A 21,364-nucleotide genomic window follows, 5' to 3' on the forward strand; every position below is an offset into this window, starting at 1 on the left:
AATCAAGCAGATAGTCCTCATTCAAGCAACTAATCCCAGTGAGAAAACAGGCACTGCTATACCTATAAAGCTTTGGAAGACATGCTTCTGAAGGCATGATACCTTTTAGAATTCAGCATATAAATCAAAGTTTGCCAGAAGGACAGATTTCTTTTGAACCTCAGGTGGACAGGAAGAAGTGGCACTTTAGTGTGTCTCTATTTACAGCCACCATGACAGTTCATATGTGCAGTGATAAAAATAACCATAAACCTACCTAATCATTACAGTAAGGCAAACAACTCCTCTCTGTATCATCATACACAGGTACTGGAGCTGCTAATAAACCAGAAAGAGCACTGAGGCACCGGAGGAGCATCTTTCCTATCTCCACAGTTTCTTAAACAACTTCAGAGGCAGATTTTTATTAAGTATATGCAAGGCAGATGATCTTAAACCTCAAAAAGAGTCTGTATAATAATCGTGTGTTCTTCTAATGCTCTCCAAAGACCTATTCAGAGTCCATTCTGAAAGACAATAATATATCAAGAACTTCTGCAAACTTCCTCCTAATGAACACATGCCAATTTGAGACCAAGAATTCTGGTCTCGGAGGACAAAATAACCACTGCACTTAGTCTCTGGGTGTTTTGCTACTTTATTTCAGAGTGATTCAAAATCTAATTAAATTTCTAAACTCTAATGAAATTACAGAAGAAAAATCATTTAGGATTATATTATATACAATTACTCACAGCTGAAAATTACAGTTAGCCCCTTTCACCAGGATATTGTCTCTGGAGAAATCCTTGTTATTCATATAACATATAAATCTGACACTACTCTCACTAATTACAGGTCGAAGGTAAAAGTAGAATTAATTAAACATATATATCCTGCCCAGTAGCCAGATGGTGGGTAGTGGAAGGAATGATGATAATGATGACTGTGCTCGAAACTACATTTCACACTTTGGTCAAGAATCAGAATAAAACCCTGCTATAAAGTAGGAGTTTACGAAGCTTGACTTATGCTGATGAAGTGCTCTTCCTCATCGATGGTATGCTATGAACGAGCATAGCGAAGCATCCATAGGCAACAGTGCACAGTTGGCTAGCTGGGCAGCCTCAAGCATTTTGGAAAGAGAGAATAACAGAATAAATCAAGGAGTTTTAGAGAGTTCAGCCAAACACTGAGATATTTAAATATTTAGTTGCTTCTCTAGATCATGAGAATCCTGCGAGGCCACAGAGTTGGAAAACAGAAAAACAAACAAACAAAAAAAAAAGGGAAACAAGAGTTTACATTCATGTCATTATTTCCATCAGAGATTCTCAGGAACCTTGAACACTGAGTTCATTCGCTTATGAATCACAGGAGATACGAAAGCACTAGGGTTTCTTACAGAAAGCCTAATATCTTTCCCCACAGCTGGTCCAGAGATACTGGGGGAAGTGGAGGCATTCTCATACCTGATATTGGAACAGTGAAAGAACAGCAACAAAATCTACATTATATTAACAAATTATATATTATATATAAAATATATATACATAAAATAGGTCAAAGCAAAGATTTGTCACATCTAGCATATTCCATTAGTTCTACCTGTGTTCCATATAACAAAATAATCCTGGAATTAAGGTCACCTTGGAGACTGACGGGTCTTTATTTGTATTTTGCTGCTCCAAGAACCTTACTTGCAGGACAACATTTGTTTTGCTTATTCCTCAAAAATAAATAAATAAAAGGATATAAGGGTGTTTTCAGTCAGAGCTCATCAGAGCAACTAAACTTTTGTGATCAGTAGCCATCTTCAAGTGTAAATGGCCTTATACAATGGCAGTCTACAATGCTCCCATTTAAAATAGACCTCTGGAAGGATGACTTTCAGCTATAATTTCCTCAACAAGACATGTTTCATCCAATCTTAACAGGCAAGATTCTTTGGAGACCAGATTGCCCATACATGCCCTTACCAGCAGGAGGACAAAGAAGTACTCAGTTTTTTTCCTCATAAAACTTCTCCTTCAGAATGTGTATAAGACTATTTTGACTGAACTTTCACCTACATGATGATACAAGGCAGCAAACAGCTCTTTAAAGGAGAAAGGCACATCAAGAGACAACTGGTAAATGTGAAACAGGGTCTCTGCAGAGGCCTTTATGGCATAAGTGGGGCTCATGTTCTTAAGTTGACCATCCTTGATGGATGGACCTGAAATGATTTGTAAAGGAAGGGTTTCACTTAGGAAGAAGCATTAATATTTATATGTTTTGCTTTTCATTTGGAACAGCTGAATTTAAAGTATGAATTTTATTAAAGAACAGGAAAAGCTGTTTTTCACTGTGATTCAAATGATTCAAACAATAACGCTGACTTACCAGAAGGCATCACTTGCCAGTAAGGTCCTGCCTTTTTTTTTTTTTTTTTTTTTAAAAAAAAACCTCCTTAAAAAAAAGAAAAAAGCCCCTCCTAAGTCTGAGAATTTATCCAAGGTAGAAGTCGGAAAACGTGGCTTTTTTCACCCCCAAGGACTGGCTTGCAATAGTTTTGCAGTCCATGGTGAGTTTCTTCCCATGTCTTCCTGAAATGACTAGTAGGGATAAGGAAGTGTTCAGCCAAGTACCCCTCCTTGGAGTTCAGACACATCTCTGGAGATAACAGGAGACTTCTTCAGAGACCAATTCACTACAGTAGGACTTTATCAGCTTTGTAAAAATAAATATTAGCATTTAAAATTATATATTAAAAAAGTAGTTAAATGACTGACTGTTGACTGTCCATCTCCATAGAACACTTTCAAGCAGGGAGTTTATTTCTACATAGAACTTAAACCCAAAAAAGGAACTTCTGTTTGCAAGGCTGTTCAGGATGTGACTGTTGTTTCCTAATATAGCCACGTGACCCGGCTTTTTTTTTTTTTTTTTTTTTAAAAAAAAAAAAAGACACTGCAAAAGAGCTAAAACCAGAGAATTTCTGTGAAATCACTCCATTGCCAAAACCTCAAAATGATCTTTCTAACAAGCTGGATATCACTCCTAACAACATTTCTTCTTCTCTTACGTAAGTGATCTATTTTATTACTTTTCCATCCATTTAGAGGACTTATTTTTCACTCTTTGAGACTAGTGAAATTATTTCTCAGCCGGATTGCATTTATGTTGTTTTAAACTATTTAGAGCACTTGGCCTTGGAAGAGAAACATTTGTTGAGGCTGTATGATACTCTGCTGAGCTTTCTAGCCACTATTTCCTAGCTGTGGTGCTAAAAGATCAGCTCTGTGCAGTCTATTTCATGCTATGAAATTAAATTTATGCACCCTTACTAGTGAAGGCTGCTGAGCATCCTCTTTGGCACCATGTAGGAAATACTGCTTTGGTATAAGGAAAACGTTGGTCTGCGTGCATGCTGCCTGCAAGTTATTTTGGTCACCATGACTCTAACCTAGATACTCTTGACTCAGGCTGCTTCTGATGCTTCCTGCCAGCCCAAAGCAGGGCTCTCACCTGCACAGCTCAACTCTTACTTCATGGTTACTCACCCCCAGTTTGTGCAGGGAATGAGTGGGGGTCATGGGTAGCAAAGGGCCAGCAGGAATCATATAAAGAGGATAACAAAGGAGAGAACAGATGGGAGAGCAGATAGAAAACACAGGAGGGCACCTTCATAACCACGGTCTCCGAGAGGTTCGGCAATGGGGCAGGCACCCTCTGGTGGCAAGAGCCTAATGGTCACCAAAAGGACAACTCCCATGCCAGCCTACTTTGTGCAAAAAATATCATAGAAAATCCTCATTTATTTGGGAGGAATTGCACAAGTGAAGCGTGCACCACCTGAGGCAGGTAGACCAGCTGCTCCAGCTTTCATCTATTAGATATTGGCTCCTGTCTTGGATTCTGAAAGCTGAGCTCTCTGCAGGTCTACGGCAAAGCATCTTCCTTGTCCTTCTCAAAGGCAGCAAGGTAAAAGAACCCTAACAGGCCCTTGTCTTCCCTTTCACAGTGTATTTATTTGTCCCTCTCCTTCTGTTGATATGTCAAGAGCTCTGCACCTTTCCAAAGGCACTTCCAACAGCCCAGGGGAGCGGGGGCTGTTCCCTATCCAGGGGAGGGGCATGGGTAACCAGCTTCAGTTATTACAGATGTGAAGAGAAAGTCAATAATTGCACCCTAAGTCCTGCACAAAAAAATGTGTACAAATTGCACAGAAAAAAAGAATGGCAGAAGTCCTATTAATGCAATAGCATTGCTCAGAGCAAACAGAGGGATGTAAACTCAAGAGCAGCCAAGTATGCCCTATAGCACAGGCATTTGCAAAGAAAACAAACAAACTGCATTAACATACCCTGTATCACATCAAAAGGTGCAAGGCTGCATCTGTGGTCTTTTGATAGGGGGAGTCAATAGAGTTGAACAAATTCCTATCTCCATGTGCCAGTGACTCCCATACTCATACATGACTACTTCCAAAAACAAAACAAAAAACCTTAGCCTTTAATTTGATGACTAGGGATCTCATTTACCTGGATCCTAACATTGCCCATCTTACAAACCCCATGAGTAGCGGGGGATTTTGCTGCAAAATACTTTTTCTTCTTCTAATGACAGCTTTCAGGAATGGTTTCCAACACAATAATTTCCTCTAACCTCTGTATTATCATTAGCACTCCATATTTGTCTCTGGAGTTGCTCAAATACTCATTGCCAACCATCTTCTTTCTTCCACCTTGCCTCTGGGCTTCCCAGATATTTGCGTCTTTCCCCCATCTACTCATTTGCTGTCCCCAAGACAAGCAGCACAGAACCCCTGGCTACCACAGTGCCCTAAGACTTGCCATAGCCTGCTGTAATAGGAAGGCAAATGGAAAAGTCTGAGAAAATAAAGGAGAAAAAATATTTTTAAACATACATATATTTCATATGGATATAAGTACCAGAAGTAGAGGGCAGAAGAAGAAAAGGGACTAAGGTAGCTGCTGAGCACTGAGAAATACAAGGCACATTTGTTACTGCTTATCTCTGCAGGTTAGAACTAGAAATCACAACACTTATTAAACAAGATAGGGAAAATGAGCTATTCCTGCTTTCCTCAGAGCACAGCCTATGCTCCAGCCCCATAGGGCATTTCTCATTGTCTTGACTCCAAGGACAGGACCCCACATTAACAAACTTACACAGCACAAGCAGAGCAGGACAGCCCTTGGTTCTCGGTGCAGGGCACTGAACAATTTCTGCATAACTCCTCTCTGCACACAGAGGGCCTGAGCAGGACCAGGGCTGCAGAAACTCCCAGAAGCTACAGACCCAAAACTCCCAGGCCAGTCACAGCCCAGTGTATTTATACACCTGCCGATCACCCACTCAGCAGTTCTACTGGCAGAGGATTGTGGTGGGCCCAGAGGAGCAAGTGCTTCCTCAGCTGCACCCAATGTACCTGACAACACCTCATTCCTCAGGCATGCTGTCAGGGAAAATTTGCATTTACCTCTTCCCTGTCTCTTGCTGACTCTGATGCCGAGTCACTCAAATGCCAAAACTGAATTAACGTGCAAAATTTTTTGACCCAGGGGCAGATATTCTCCAAATTCAGAGATTTTATTTAGGAGAAAAAGATATTTTTTGTAATGGGGATGGGAGTACTACAAAATATTACCCTCCTTTCTAATGGCTCTGTGCTGTGTTGCTTCTGTATCTTCCCATGAGATTTGAACTGAAGATCTTGTCCAGATTAAATAGTGACATGCGTGTCCTGTCTTTAACCGTCTCCATCCACTTCATTCCACTTAAGGAGAAACCAAAGCTGGCTCTCACTCAGTCCTCAGAAGCAATTGGTACTTGAGCAACATCCAGTAAATGATATTAAACCTTAATTAAAACTATATTGAAACTATGAACTGAAAACATTCTCTAATCCTGTGGGTTTCCAGAGATTTTCTTCCCTTCGTTTTTAAAAAAGAAACTAATAATTAAATCCCAATATATTAAATCGACCTACATAAAATATTCCACCTCAAATATTATTTCTGCCATAAAACACATAATCTGTCACTGGTTTAATTCCATTAGAAGGCATACATTAAGGTCTATGCATTATGATCATTAAACTAATAAAAGTAAAATAATATCACTTTTATTATGTTTGAATTTGAAACATTCTTCATATGAACACAAAGAATAATTGTGGAAGAAAGAATTTTTTTAAAATTATAATGAAATAAATTCATAGGCAATAGTGGTAGCTAAGAAACCAATTTTTAATCTGGCAAATCAGGAGATATGCTTCTACTGTGTAGTCTTAGACTTTTTTTTATTATTTCCTTTTCTTTTAACTTTGATTTTGATTACACAGAGTAGTCAGCTCTTGGGATCATATCTGTGATTGGATTTCCCTCCCTTATGCTTCAGATTCCCATCTCTGAGTGTCATGTGATGAAGTACATTTCAGCTTGTATAAAATAGGTTTTCAGGCATTCTGATTATGAAGGGAGACTGGAAGGATTTTTTTTTTTTAACTTAGAAATATTCCTCCCAAAATGTATTTGATTTAAAATTCATTATTTTCTTAAACTAGTGTGCAGATTTTTGGAGCTTGGCTCATAATCTATGAAAATTTGGGATTGGAAATATGACAAATGCCAGGAAATGAAAAGAAATCTGTCTGAGACAGAGGCTTGGATGTGGAAATTATTTCATTGTTGTCAGCCCAGCAGTCAGAGCGGGAAAAAACTTCATATTCTGCCCCAAGCATATGCAGGAGACAGAAATTTTGTAGCTTACTGTTTTAGAAAGCAGGGCCTATTCCTGCATTTGAAGTTGTCTCATTCTCCATACAGCTGATGTAGCTACATGAGCTACATCATATGGAGCTAAATGAATCCTAACCGGCTGCACCATTTCCATTTCAGATTTTTGGAGAGCAAAGGTCTGTGCCTCTGGAAATTCAGAGGAGGAAATAGGTGAGTTCATGGTGAGATATTCACTTCTAAACAGGAAGAGACATTGGATTCAAAGAAAATATAACAAAAATGATTGTACTGAGAATGTACTTTCATGTATAGAAGAGCATTTGTCCATTGTATGCTTGTACTTTGCCAAGAGCAGCAGAGTACTGCCCTGTAAGGAGGGCCTTTTGAATAAATGTAATGAGCATAGGGATGGCAGATGGGTCTTGAACAGAAGCACCCTTCAGTCTGACAGCTGAAAGCAGACCCTGGGTTGCACGCAGTGATGCATAAACACAACATAGTTTATTATCAACACTTAAAAAATCATCTGTTTTATGCTAGCAAAGGCTTAAGGGCTTAAAGGCTTAAGGGTGGACAGACGTACTAGTCAGGCAGGGCAGGATGCTGAGGACTGAGCTATGAAGTTCAAGTTGTGCATGTGTGGGCCTGGGGAAGCGGGACTCGCCGTTTGAGAAGGCAGAGAGTGGCAAGGGAGTGGGGATGGTGCAGTCCATTTGGAAGAATGTGTAGAGCCCCCACCCTGAAACCCAGCTGAGGCCTGTAGGCCCTAAGGCCTAACCTTGCTAAGCATGAACTTCAAACTGTATGAAGTCCCACAGCCACAGGATGTGGCAGTTTCCTGATGTGCAGGGGCTGAGAGACTGAGGCAGTTTGTGAGGCTTCTCAGGCATCCAGGCAGGCTCCGTGTTAACAGCCCTTGTGAAGAACAGATATGACCTTTTTTTTTTTTTTTTTTTTTTTTTTTAACAACAACAACAACAAAAAGGGGGGCAGGAGGGGCAGAATCCATTTGAACTTTGAACTTTGGAATCTTGGGCTTATGACACCTGGAATCCAAGCAGCTGTATTTACTATTTAATGGTGTATATTCACTTGCTTGTTTTCAATTTTTTTCAGATTTTACATATGTTATCATAGGAGTTACTCTGGGAGCCTTTCTATCGATTGCTTTTGTAGCAGTAATAATCTGTATGATCAGAAAACAAATGCTTGACAATGTCTTTGGAGGTAAGAAAAACATTTTCCTGATATCTGATCCAGAGATCTTATCCTCCTCATGTTCTGATACAGCAGATCTGAGCTTCACTGCTAGGAAATTTGTATGTGCTACAACTCCAGTTTTCATATGGAGAACTGTTTTAAAAGCATCTGAAGAACTGGAGTCCCTGGAACTGCAGATTCAAATATTAATATAATCAGCTCAGTTTTCAGCCAATAGAATTCACTTCAGCTTACTTAAGCCTGGGTATCCTTCTGAGTAGTTCTTTCTTAAAACAATTTTCTATTTATTCTATATTCTATAAATTAAGGATCCTATTTACTTTCAGGATGGATTGGGGGGTTGTTCACACTTCATGGTCCAAATTACTATTTCTTTCACAGATCTGGGCTTTCCCTTCAAATGTGACTGTGTGACTTCAGGGTACAGTACTTTAATGAAGTTTCCATCAGGATACACAGTGAAACTCCCTGTAACTTTTTAGTTGTGATTACGTTTTCAGAGGAAAGCGTGTTTGATTGTTTGTTGTGAATTTAAAGCAGACACAAGCTCTTTGGTCTAATACCAGAACTGGTGAGAGCAACATCTCCCTTTGCCTCTGCACTACGTGCTTACAACGGACAGTTCAAGATTCGAACCCCAAATCTTAAACTGAAACTGAAATATACCCTTCATTTTGGTATACAGGAGTTAGTGAGAGGCAGAATTTGTCCCAGGGACCTCCCCAGAGGCACCATTATTCAATGGCCCTACCTCTTCAGCATAGAACTCCCATCTGGCAGGACTGCAATGCATTACAAAACACTCTAAAGCAAATCCTTGGTGGTTTCTTCCACTGCTGAAATACAACTGTTCTCTGTGGAATGAGGTAACACGGTAAGAGCCAACAGCAGTCAAAAGCAAGAAATAAAAAGCATCCCAAATACAATAGCATCTGATAAGCGTACATGAGGATAGAGTACTAACCCTAACTGAGGCTTGAACACAACAGCAGGATAAACTGTTCCTTTTGCAAGAAGTCCTGGGATCTTTACTGAAATCAAATCCTTGCAACCTGTCTTTTGATTTTTGAGAGAGGTCTGTACTTTTGATAGCACATGAAAATTTGGATGAAAAGCAAATAATAGAATAAAACGGAGCTGCAAGGCAGTGTAATTGTGAGGGGAAATTATGCCTACTGAAAGAAAAGGGACCTATAATAGAGTTAGGGGACCAAAAGCATTACTCTCTGTATGGCATTTCCATGGTGAATTTGAAAAAGCTGCCTTTCAGCTCCAGTTGCATACGAAGTGCCAATTCTATGCAATCTGCCTCTATAAAAAAAAAGAAAACGAATTCTCGTAAGTGTAGTCAGTTTTCACCACAAAAACAAAACAACAGAAATTAAACAAGGAAAATGGATGGAGGGAACCATGAGGACAGGAAATGACAACATAGGATTACGAATGCTTGGCCATCCTCTGTATCTATACACAATTGCTTCTATGACTAGATCTGGATTAATCTTCACATGACAAATGATAGGTGATTTCCCAGCACGCCAGAACTGTCTAACCCTATTCATTCAGCGAAGCACTGTGACACACACCTTCAACAGCAGGCACAGAGTTTTGCTCAGTAAAATGGCCTTGACCATTAAGCTTGGTGTGGATTAGACTGTCTGAGCTCACCTGGTCCAGTACTGGAATGCAGGTCTTTTAAAAGATGATTTTGCAACTTGGACTCCCCAGGTACTTCATGGGGACATCAGTGACAATGTAACACTGCTTTCTGTAAGATGAGTGGCTGTTGCTTCCCTTATTGGCACTGCACCGCAGTGCTAATGGGAGTGATTCTCATTAACCATCTGTCCTCATAGCTTTTCCTCATGACAGTCTGGGGATGTACCACGCTCTATCCCTAAATAGCCAAAATATCAGCAAAGTTACAGTCTTGAAAATATTGATATCAGATACTCCAGCTGGAAGAATTAAGAAGGGCTTATGGGAAGGTTGCATGGCACCACTAATATCAGAGTTTGATCTCACAAAGGATGGCTAGATCTCTACCCACCTTACCTACTCTAACTTCTGGTTTCACCCCCACAGCTTCTGATCAGACTTATCACCAGCCTGTTCCTGGTGTCTTAACTAACCACATTTTCTTATTCTCTCTTTAGAGTCAGATGGCAAAATGGATAGAAGGTAAGGCTCCTTGCTCGGGGTTTTCCAAGGTGTAGTTGAACGTACAAACCGTAATGTTTAATTGCTTTCTGTCTTTATGGATAACGCTTACCCAATACTATATAACAGAGGATTTTGACATGTCAGAATTAAGAAAGAAATCTCAGCTGATGTTTTGGTTTGTGTTACCTATTGTAATAACAAGCTCGAAAGGAAAAAAAAAAAAAAAGGCATTTTTGAGGGCTGCAAGCCAAAGGCCTTGTTTCAAAGATGCTGAGTTGGTTTTTCACACTGTGACTAGATCACAGTTCTGGGAATTGCCTTCAACCCACCTTACAGAGCAAGGCTATGCAGCAGTCATTGCTACTGAAAGGGATGCATTTTCACCCTTCACCTTCCTCCCTCCCATGCCCAGCAAGGTGTAAGCCTCATCCCCAGGCCCAAGAGGCAGTGCTGGACTGCCTAGGCAATCACCAGTCCTCGTCTCCTCTGAGAAGCAGGCAGTAGGGTGGACATGTACAGAGGAGTCTGCAAGGTGTCCTTAGGATCGTAGTAATCCACAGGTATAAACACGATTTGCTTCACTGTAAGACATTTTATAAATGAGAAAAAAATGCATGAATTAATCAGCACTCATGAACTGTGTGCAACAGCTGTACCCAGTGACCTGAAAAAAAAGGCTCTTGGCCTCTCTGAGGGAGGTAGATAGAAGCACTAATGGGCTTGTCCCTATCAGGGTCATTTTTCATAGAGGCTAAACAACATATGTAAATACTCAGTTGAAGATCAAAACAAGAGCTCTCTTTATAGCAAGCATTTCAGTGTTTTGCCTAACAGGGAAGGGCCTTAGCCATGGAGCATCTGTCATTTTCCCAGGGAGACTGTTCCACAGCCTAACACAGCTAACTCACAAAATGTTGCCTTTTTATTAACACATTTTGTTCAGTCTGCTCTAACAAAACACTCAGATTTTCTTATCAACCTAAAATAAATTAGGACTTTCACGTGGCCAGGAGAAAAAAAAAAAAAAAAGATATATTCATACAATGTCCAGTAAGCTGTTTTGATATACTGGGGAGAATATAGACACAGAAAGGAACAATGACTACAATCAAAGACTAAAACAGAAAACTCAAGAGATTAGAGTCCAGAGGGAAAAGGTCATAAAGAGAATAAAGGGACAAAGACAAGAAGATATATACAAGAAGATGTATTTACCATCCAAGCTTACTGCTTGTATTTCATCCAAGCTTACTGGTATGATCTATAAAACTGCCCCATATTGGACTTTGTCTTTCTACTCCCCATGCTACTGATTATGTGTGATATTTTCCTTGAGAGGCATATTGAGCATCTATCATATAATCTTCTATCTAGAGGAAGTGACCGTATTTGTCGTGGAAGCAAAAATTAACTTCTTTAATGATGTGGTTACATTGACCTTTTTGATGAGTCTATTTTCTAATCTGCAAGCATTTGCTATGAGGTATAGAGAAATCCCCAATTTCATGTGAAAAATCTGGTCTGAAGGCTCAAAACATGACACAAGGCACACAAACTCTCTCACTCAGAACCACCACAGACAAAGGAGAGAAACTAAAGTCCTACAATGTTTTGGGGCAAAATTATGTATTTTTTTTTCCTTTTTCTTTACTTTGCAAGTGGAAGACAATTTGAAATCCAACATCTCTCTTTAATCCATTGTACTTTTCAATTCTACTGTGATAGTGAGTAGTTTACTGACAAATCTTTATTCTTTTTTACCTCAAGAGACCTGTGTATTATTCCTTGGTGAATCATTAAGGAATACAGATGATAATTTGAGGAAATAACACACCTTTCTATTGATTTTGAGGAAAATTGAAATACTGAGGAGTCTCCTCAAGAACATCCAAGTTGTGTTCATTTTTGTCAGATTTATTCTTCGCCATAGGCCAAGGAAATAGTGGCCTATTATTGAGGTCACTGGAGAGACAAGTGACAATTAGGTCTGAACTGATTTTAACTACTTGCTTCAATTCCCTGTAGGTTCTAATTCACAGCATTTTAGGGTAATGGCTAGGCCTGGAAAACCCTTTGATGAAACAAAGTCCACCATCTGAAATTACCTGGTCTTATACTTGCACCAGCCAATTATACAGGCAAATAAATCCTTCAGTGATATCTGATAAGCAAGATATCACCTCTTTAGGACCCAAGAGAAGACCTGACATATCATCTGCAGACAATTTTCTGCTTAACTAGTGATAGTCATGGTTTGTTCAGAAGAAAAGTTTAGTCCAACTGAAAAAGCACTCACTGAATTCATGTTCAGCCAAATTTTGCTTTAAATTCCTCTCCATAATTCATACAAGTGCCTTGATCCTCCCAATAATTTCTCTCCCTGCCTGGGACATAGGCTGGGTTGGTGTCACCCAGCACAGCGCTATTGCAGTCAGTGGAGTCACACAGGCTTATATCAGTGGAGGTCCTTGATGCAGATAATCTTCATTTATGTTAGAATCCTCATTAGCTGATATCGATCTAACCAGGGTATGATAAGAACATGTTTACACTTAAATCAGGAAGCATTCTGATCAGTCTCCGCCCTGCTAGTTTCCAAAACATTTAAAAGAGAAGTGTTTCTAGCCCAACATGACATTGGCAGCTCACTGTAATTAACAGCATTTACCACTTTATTTACTCAGATCTATAGCCTTATGATTTAAACAATCAATTCATAATGGGATACCCTTAAAATCAATGGGGTATTTACTAATACTCAAGAAGAGCAAGAGGTTTGAGGCAGGCTGCTGTCGGCTAACAAAACAGTAATTTAGATGTCAACTGACAATTATTTAATGTCCTTTTTTTTAATTAATAGCTCATGTCAGTCTCAAATGCCATCTTGGTGTAAGCTTGCTAAATTACAATGCCTAAATTTCATGCAAGTTTAATGTATTAATAAAAATGTCTGGGCACATTTAATGTTAGCAATATTTTGAGTTAACTACAGTGCATGGCAGCCAGATTTATTTTGACAGAAGGAGACAAAGAAAGAGGCATGCAGGGACAAGGAGAAGGACGGAGAGACAGGGACACAGAAGTTTACTAAAGAGGAGAAGGTACAAATTAAACCTGCCGCAGTAGCAGAAAGGTATTTGTTGCCTGAAAGCGACCCGAGTAACAACAAATACCAAATCTGCCCATGCAACTCGCTGGGTTCCATAGTCACCCTTGTAAGTCACTCGGCATGAGATCAGTTTTAATGAAATGCACAAGTCATTTTGCTATCTGAAGGAGGAGAGAAGGACATTGGGAGTTGCATAGCCCAGGTGCCAAGCATATCAATGATTTGCTTTTGCTAGCCAGAGTAGCATCTAAATATGCTCTTGTGTTTTTCCATTAGACTTCCTCCAAGGGACTGACTTCTCTTTCTTTTGCTAGACTATGTTGGGGAAACACATGGTGCTCTCGTGAGTCAAGAGTCCCTTTAGACAAACAGAGGAAGCCTTGAACTAAGCTCAGTGCAGCTTTTAGGCTGTTTTCTGCGTGCAATCACAACTGCTTAGCTGCACGTCACAGGCCTTGCACTGTTTTTGGCTAATGCAGAACTTCCCTTGGGTTGGAGCAGGCTGTGCCTTTTAACTTGAAAAGCCCTATTTTTTCCCTCATTCTGACCGTGGAATAGATATATGCATTCCAGGCACGAGCAATGAACTGATGTTGTAACACCAATTTTTTGTAACCAAGGGTAATATCAGAGGGTAAGTTATAGCCTGTAGCATACTTCTTAAATTACTATAATTGAAAGCAGTTTCCATGGAAGGTAACTCTCCTTTCTTCCTATGCCCCTATAAAACAGGCACAAGAGATCATTCCTGGGAAAAATTATATAGTGCTGCACGTGATGTCCTGGTGAATCCCCATGTGTGCAGGGGCTCACCACAGCTCCCAGGAACATGCAGTGGACTCTGGTGTGCTGCCTACAACCAATTGCATCTCCAGCATAGGAGTATTTCCCTGGGACGCCAGGTCCAGAGCAGCACCCTTCATTTTAGCCAGCTCAGTTCATGAGATCTGAGTTAATCAGGAGCATTTCAGGTTGGCCACTTCTGCAGGTGGTGCATACAGTGGCGGGCCTGCCATTCTCTCCCCGAGCCTCCCCATTTAATGGCAGTGAGTGACACCTGCAGAGTGCAACAACCATTCTGCACAAATAGAGTGAGACGCTCAGGACGCCAGCAAACTGTAAAGGGCCTTCAGCTGAACTTAGCGTGGAAACCCATGTGAAACGATAACCTTTGAGGCTGAGACAGACTTCCAAGTCACAGCTCATTTCTTCCATCTAACCTCCCCCTCAAAAGCCAAGGAGAAACAGTCATCCCATCCTGAAAGCCTCCAGTCTCCACGTTGTCTAACTCTAAAAATATCTCTATGGATTAAATAGGAGGTGAAATCATCCACTTGGAAAATATAAACATCAGGGATGGATGACACTGCAAAGGCTAGGTTCGGACTAACAAGCACAAGTTTCAGCATTGAGCTAGAGCTCCTTCCAAGCAGCAGAGCTGTCAGCCTTCGTATAGGAGCCTAGAACCTTTTTGCTAGCATTTGGCCATGCCTGGGCCTATACCCAGCTGTACTGACAGGTAGAGACAGTGGATGTAAAGGATCTGATCTAATTATTTCAGAGACTTCAATATGGTTTAGTGTGAAATTGAAATAATATACTCCTATTTTGGAGAGGAAAATAGTTCTCAGTTTTGTTTTGCTCTACATAACCCAAACTGGTCCCTAGTGCAGCTACCAAACAGGAAGCCAATCAAGTAGACAGATATAAGTCATATCATTGATATTATCAGCTACAAATGAGAGGTATAGCTTTTTTAATCACTGGAGTTTCAACTTACAAATAAGTTTAAGGGGTGACCTAGTTTTGATATTGGAGAGGAGTCCTTTTGAAACTGGGCCCAATATTCACAAATTCAAATCCGGAAGTAACACCTCCTTTAAATAAAATAGACTTTGTCCTTAGCTGAATGTGGCACAGGAAGAACAATGCAAAAGGGAAAAGGATTAGGATTTACAATGCAGACTGCACAGGATGCAGGGCTTTAAAATGCAGCGCATTGACTCAGATAAACTATTCATATGAAACGTTATATGTTCCCTCTCCACCCAGTGATGGATACTATCTCAGCCACTCTACTCTCCACTGAAATTATATCTGCTTAAGATGCAAACACATAATGCCACTGTACTACAGGCAAATTCACAGGCAAAAGTATTTGAAATACCAGGATACCAAAAATACATGTGCAAAGGAAATCTATTTTTGCCAATTTCTAATCAGAGAAACTTCTTCTCCAGAGAAGATTTTTGTACAAAAGGAGTAGGAATCAGTGACTGGTAGTGGTAGTTCTAACCCAAGCTCTTCTGGACTCATGGGACAGGCCCAACTTGACCTCAGTGCTGCTGTTCCTCCTGCAAGGAGCTGTGACCAGGCCAAAGCAGCCTTCTCACACACCTTCCTAAAGCACCTGATAACATGAGAAGTGAAGCATCAAAGGAAAAAGGATTAGCAGTGATCTACAGGCATGCCTTTCCTATTTGAAGGTTTAGCAATCCACAACAATCCAGGCAGGTGGAACTTCCACAGGGCCACTGAGTGCATCTGTCTTTGTTTTCCTAAAGCAAACTTTTCTTTTTCTCCTCTCCCAGGAATATCTTTCTAAAAAACTCCAGTAGAGTTTTTTTTTTTTTTTCCCTAGAATCTGGAGAAAATCAGCCATTAGATTCACCAGAATCTTTGATACATCTGGTGCCCCTCAATATATTTTGAATGATTTATCATGACTTTTTATTTTACTTTACATCTTTCTCCCAGCACCTTTTCACCAGGTCTTTCATTCCTCAACTAATGTATTATACAAACACCCCAATCAACACACTTTTCCTAACTTATGGGTTTACAAGAAAGGGAGAGCAAAGCTGACAAAGACAGTCCCTACAATCTAAATAAGCAATGCAGAGAAGGCTTCTGCTTTGCCAAACCAAACAAAACGTTTCCTCAGTGGCTGGTTTTGACTGCAAAGCTTCCTCTCTCCTTGTCACCATGACCAAACATGAGAAAGAAACAGCTATGGTGAGAGCGGAAGCGCAAGATAACTTGGAGAACACATAGGCAGAAGCATCCAAGTTTGCACTTCACTAAGGAGCAGGTACCAGGTACCATCTGTGGGAGATGATTCCAGTCCTGATGGTTCACTGGAGTAGGCCTGATTCCTGGCTGAACACTCGAGGCTTTGGTGGGTGGTTGACCATCACTGCAGGCATGATTTAGTAATACACTTAAGGAATGTGTATATACACCATAGGTAGATAGGTATATAATAGGTTTTCTCAGGATGCATCCTGGGAACTGAATGCAATGAAAAATCTTTAAAAGCTACCCAAATGCCACGATAATGCATGTCATTGCCAGTAAACAATTGTTTGCCAGTACAGTTTGCCAGTACAGTTTGCCAGTAAACATATGTATGAACAAGCAGCGATGGCCTAAAGGACTTCACTTGCATTTGTGTAAATATAGAAAAATGAGCATATGTCCCCAGAAATAGCTGGCTCAACTTCTTGCACAGATACATTTGCAAAAACGAAGTGTAAATAGCTATTCTATGTAGAGGCAATAACCACCCATAAACAGAGCAGTAAACTGGATTTCCTACCTGGATCTGTCACTGCCCTGCCTAGTGGAACTTGTTCTTCTGCCAAATCTTCAACATGTTACTATGTCCAGGTTAGCGTTTTTGTAAAATGAAATTAATCTTTATATCACATAGAAACAAAGACATTAAGCTTTGCGCCATGTTGGGGACACAGGGCTTTAAAAAGCAGCAGTAAGCCAATATGTGGGCATCTCCAGGCCTCAGTTTCTCTTAGCACTATTCCTGCATGGAATGAAAAGCTGACATACGCACGGGCAGCTTTATATACATGCATCTATATACTGGCTGGATTGCTAGTGATTCATTATACCCTTTCCAGGATACAGCATGCTTCACTCATGCTAGCTACCAGCCTGAAGGGCAGAGCCACTCTTCTAGCTATTTTTGCTCCTGCCTGGCTGCTCTCCACATGCTCTGGGAAAGCATCTGGCCCAGGATTCCTCTGCTCTCTGGAGAGCTGGGGCTGCCTTTGCAGTTGACCTTTTCACAGCTGTCAAATGCAGAGGAATCCTTATTCCTTCCTACTCCTCTGCACAACTGCTTGAGGCTAGTCTTGAATAGCTCTAAATCATTTGATTGTGAGAGTTGGTCCAGAACTGCTGAGTCAGGGGAATGCATTCGTCCCAATACCCAGACACCTGTTGCAGGCAATTCCTTCCAGAGCCATCTGCTCCCTGCTGGCCAGCGGGCCGGTGCCACTGATTCCAGCAATAACTGAGTAACTCTACCTTTCCCTGGAGCTACTGCAAAACAGAAATGCTTCTGCTACCCACCCCATTTGCTACTGCCAAGGGACACGCAAGATGATATCGATGCTAGAAGCCACTGAGCAGGTAGCCTCCCACCTCCAAGGCGGACACCTTTGCCATTCAGACCGAGCGGCTTCATGATAACTTGGGGTGATCAGGAGAAAAGAGAGGTGAAAACATGGGTTTAACTAGGAATAAAAGTGCTATCATCTCTAAAAGATGAGTAACTTTAAAAAAACAAGGTCTCCCAAAGTGAAAGACTCACACTGCCACAGGTCTTACCTAGAAAAAAAATGCCTTCAAATCAGAGCTCCTGCATAGTCCATCTCACAGAATTTCCTACATCCTGTTTGAGTTTCTGAGTAAGTTCACACAAAGCAAATGAAAAAGGGAATCTTTAATTTCAGATTAATTCTGAAGCTTTTTCCAGTGACTTCTCAGAAAGGAGGACTGCTTATAAACCTTCTTTTAAGCTCATGTAAATAGTCTGCTACATCACCGTCTTTCAATTCTAAGATTTATGCTACGAAGGATCTGCACTGGGTATCAGCCAAAAGAAATGAGAAAGTATCACAGAAAGTGATGCTGACTTTTACCCTGTAGACTGCAAAAGCTTGGGGATCACTGAGCTATTTCTGAGGTTTTATAGAAGTTAATAAGCGTAAAAGCTCTCAATATGGGTGTAAGTTGAGTTTAAAGGCACTTCACAGAATCCTGCAGTTTAAAGAAAAAAAAATATATAAACAGAAAAAAAAAAGAAAAAAAAGAAAAACACTGGCTGAAAAGTACTAGGTTGTTTGTTTCTGTCCTGAAAAGAAATCCCTGACACACTGCCAAACCAATTTACTGCAGTCACAGAAATGCTTGTGCTGGCAGAGGAGAAGAGGAGGAGAAGGGTGGGAGCTGGAGAGGAGGAGTTCAACTGCTGTTTTAACTACTACTTTAGTGTCAATGCTGCTTTTAAAGTGTCTGTAAACTAGCATTTTTGGATGAGTTTCCACCCCTGCCTGCAGGAAAGCGAAGTGTGAACGTTCCCAAGGACGGTGCCACCCCCGGAGCCCGTCCTGTTCTGCCCTGTCCCACCTAGACCTTTCCCCTCTCTCCCAGCCCAGTAGCAGCTCCATGGTCTTGGGAAACAGCTCTGCTTAAAATCTACATGACACAAAGATGATTTATTTTTCAGAGAAATAAGACTATCTGAGCTGTGACTTGCCAGCACAAGGGCAATGGTGACTGCAGATCCTGCCCCAGCACGGGCAGGGACCTTGTCAAGCGAGCATCCTTGAGCCCGTGCTGATTCCCTCCTGCTAGCTTCCACTGGCCTCCTTCCTTATTCCAGGCTCATTAGGGAGTGGACTGCATGTGCAGTTTGAACTAGAAAGGTGAGAATCAGGTCTTAGCTGTTTCTTAAGGGCACTAAGGACTAGTGCAGTGAATTTCACACTAACAGAACATTTCAGTATAGTTTTTTTTTTTTTTAACACATGTACCAAAATTTCTCTCAGAAAAGGAAGCAAGGTGAATTACAGGAAACACATCCCTGCTTGCCAGATCTCTGAAGAATTCTCCTTTTAGCAAAGTCATCAGGAAACTTTTTAGCAGTATTGAAGAAAGGGGACTGCGATGAGTACAAATTCACAGTTGAGTCATGAGATCCAAGGATATAAACAGCTGAGGGCTGTAAGGCACAGAAAGGTCTTACTTCCAGGCATTGACACTAGATGGAGTAAAACTGAATAAAAGACTCAAGTGCAGCGAAGAAAAGAAAGGAAGAAAAGTTTCTGTATTTTGCCAGCTCTTAACCCGATGATATTCTGAGTGTTCATTTTTGATTAGTGCTCCTACGAGTGTTGTTAATGTCTCACTCTGTGTGCTTTGCAGGTCCAATATGGGATCCAGTCAGAACAGGTATGTTCCAGAGAAGGCGGGAGTCTGGTTGAGTGGGAAGGTGGAGTGACAGTCAACTCTCACAGTCAGAGCATTTGCAAAGCTTTGTTGACCGGGTAACAGAGAGGGACAAACAGAGAAAACAGAGGCAGCAATAAGGGCTGTGGGGTTACCCGAGCTCCTGCAGTGCCCAGAGGCGCCAACCTGCTGCACCACAGACACTCCACAGGGCCCGAGGCAGGTCCCTGTGGGGCCTTGTCCTCCGCTTCCCGCTGTAAGCCAGCCGTGCCATAACATACGGCCAGGGCAGGTCGCAAGGCGCTCTGCTTCACAGCAGGGCTGTGCTGCCCTGCCACTTGCTGCCCCATATCCGCAGCTGCACCAAGGAGGACCCTCTAGCAGGGTGGATCCAGGAGCTGCTCCCACCGTGTGACAGAGCCGCATCGGGGAGCAGGGGAAAGGGGACGCCTCCTCTATCCGTAACTCTGCTGCGGGATAGAAGGAGCAGCATTTCTCTGCACTGATTACTGAGGTCCTAGATAAAATCTAGGCACCTACATTTTAGACCACTGAAGTTCAATTAAGGCAAATCCCTTCATCTTTCTAAAGTACTGTACAAATTCAATTGACCTTCACAGTCTTCAGAGGAAAGTAGATCAGTCAGTACTGTCACCTGCTGGCTGCTGGAGAAATGAAAACCCAGAGGTGAAACCACATGGCAAAGCCCCACATGGAGGCAGCTTCAAAGAGATGCTCAGGCCACCTGCCTTCCCCTTCTCGTCCTCCACAGTATGAGCAGTCCTCCAAGACCTAAAATGCTCTGCTAGGATGGGCTCCTGTGGGACAGGGAAGAGAGCAGCTGGCGGTTCCCATCACAGCCAGAATTATACTCCTGTCTGTTAGTTCAGTTAGGAAAAATACAGATACAAAGAAACAAACACTGGGGGGGGGGGAGGTAAGTGGAAGGAGCTTCATGAATGTATCTACAGTGGCTCCAATAACGATGTGACAATTTTGTAGATTTCCTGTGATTTTTATCTCTCTGTCTCCCAATTCTGCTTTTACAATGATGCTATAGATCATTGTAGGGTGAAAAAAGGACAGGAATTGCTGTTAACTTGCAAGGCCTTTTTTTTTTTTCTTTTTTGTTTTTTTCAGAGATGCCAACGTACCGCAGCAACAAAGTATAAATGATCAATAATCCTTCTGCAGTCAACAGTTACCTGGTGTGAGGATCAATGGCAGCTGCTTGTCCGCAGGCAGGACTCTCAGCAGCATCAATTCCTTTGCTCGCTCTCTAACGGAGAGCCTGGCGGATTGATTACAGGAAGAGTTTACAGGGAATGCCAACCTTCATCATCTGCACACAACAAGCCTGCGGCCCCCAATTCCATGGATACAAACAAAATGTATGAAGAAATGGGACGAGGTCTGCTCATCAACAGGCCCTGTTTGGCCTGAGATAAGCATGCGATTGATTTCTAAAATCAGTGAAATCCAGAGTAACCAAAAAACTAGCAATACATTTCAGCAGCAGAATTAACAGCCAAACTCATACTTTGAGTAAGGCAAATAATGAAAGTGACTCAGAAAATCAGTGATCTGAGATCAAGCAAAACAAGATTTCTCAAGTTTTTCAGGAAAATATTTTGTGTTGATTTAAACCATTTGATTCATGCTAGTGACATCTCTTTTTAGCTTTCGAATTGGCTTTTTTTGTTTGTTTCTTTAACTTCAGGTCATGATACTAATTTCAGTCACTTTAAATGAACTGGGGTCATTTAAAATGAAAAATATCACTTTGCAATAAAGTTTTAATGTTTTGGTTTTAGAACCTTGAAATCAAAACAGCTTTTTATACCCAAAGTATAAAGTTTCCAGACATCTGAAATGAAACATTTCCTCTCAG

General features: G+C 41.2%; 1 protein-coding gene across 2 annotated transcripts; it reads left to right on the forward strand.

Moving 5' to 3' along the window:
* Positions 1–2,908: 2,908 nt before the first annotated feature.
* TMEM273 (transmembrane protein 273) lies at positions 2,909–20,691 on the forward strand. Of its 2 annotated transcripts, XM_010218688.2 has the most exons (6): positions 2,909–3,046; positions 6,888–6,938; positions 7,845–7,955; positions 10,106–10,130; positions 19,450–19,476; positions 20,614–20,691. In XM_010218688.2, exons 1-6 carry the CDS (start codon positions 2,992–2,994, stop codon positions 20,654–20,656), a joined length of 312 nt encoding a protein of 103 aa, XP_010216990.2. In that variant the 5' UTR covers positions 2,909–2,991; the 3' UTR covers positions 20,657–20,691. The 2 variants fall into 2 exon arrangements, with proteins under 2 accessions (XP_010216990.2, XP_088384868.1); XM_088528742.1 differs by lacking the exons at positions 19,450–19,476; positions 20,614–20,691 and adding an exon at positions 15,274–15,413.
* The last annotated feature ends 673 nt before the right edge of the window (positions 20,692–21,364 follow it).

The sequence above is a fragment of the Tinamus guttatus genome, unplaced genomic scaffold (assembly GCF_059628265.1).
Source record: "Tinamus guttatus ecotype Peru unplaced genomic scaffold, ASM5962826v1 Tinamus_guttatus_pri_ptg000314l, whole genome shotgun sequence".
Lineage (NCBI taxonomy): Eukaryota > Metazoa > Chordata > Aves > Tinamiformes > Tinamidae > Tinamus > Tinamus guttatus.

What these genes read in the sequence shown, in the direction of transcription:
- TMEM273 (XM_010218688.2), top strand. Translation starts at nt 2,992, where the DNA reads ATGATCTTTCTAACAAGCTGGATATCACTCCTAACAACATTTCTTCTT. An exon ending in GATGGCAAAATGGATAGAAG is followed by an intron (nt 10,131 to 19,449) that starts GTAAGGCTCCTT and finishes TGTGCTTTGCAG; the next exon opens with GTCCAATATGGGATCCAGTC. An exon ending in ATGGGATCCAGTCAGAACAG is followed by an intron (nt 19,477 to 20,613) that starts GTATGTTCCAGA and finishes TGTTTTTTTCAG; the next exon opens with AGATGCCAACGTACCGCAGC.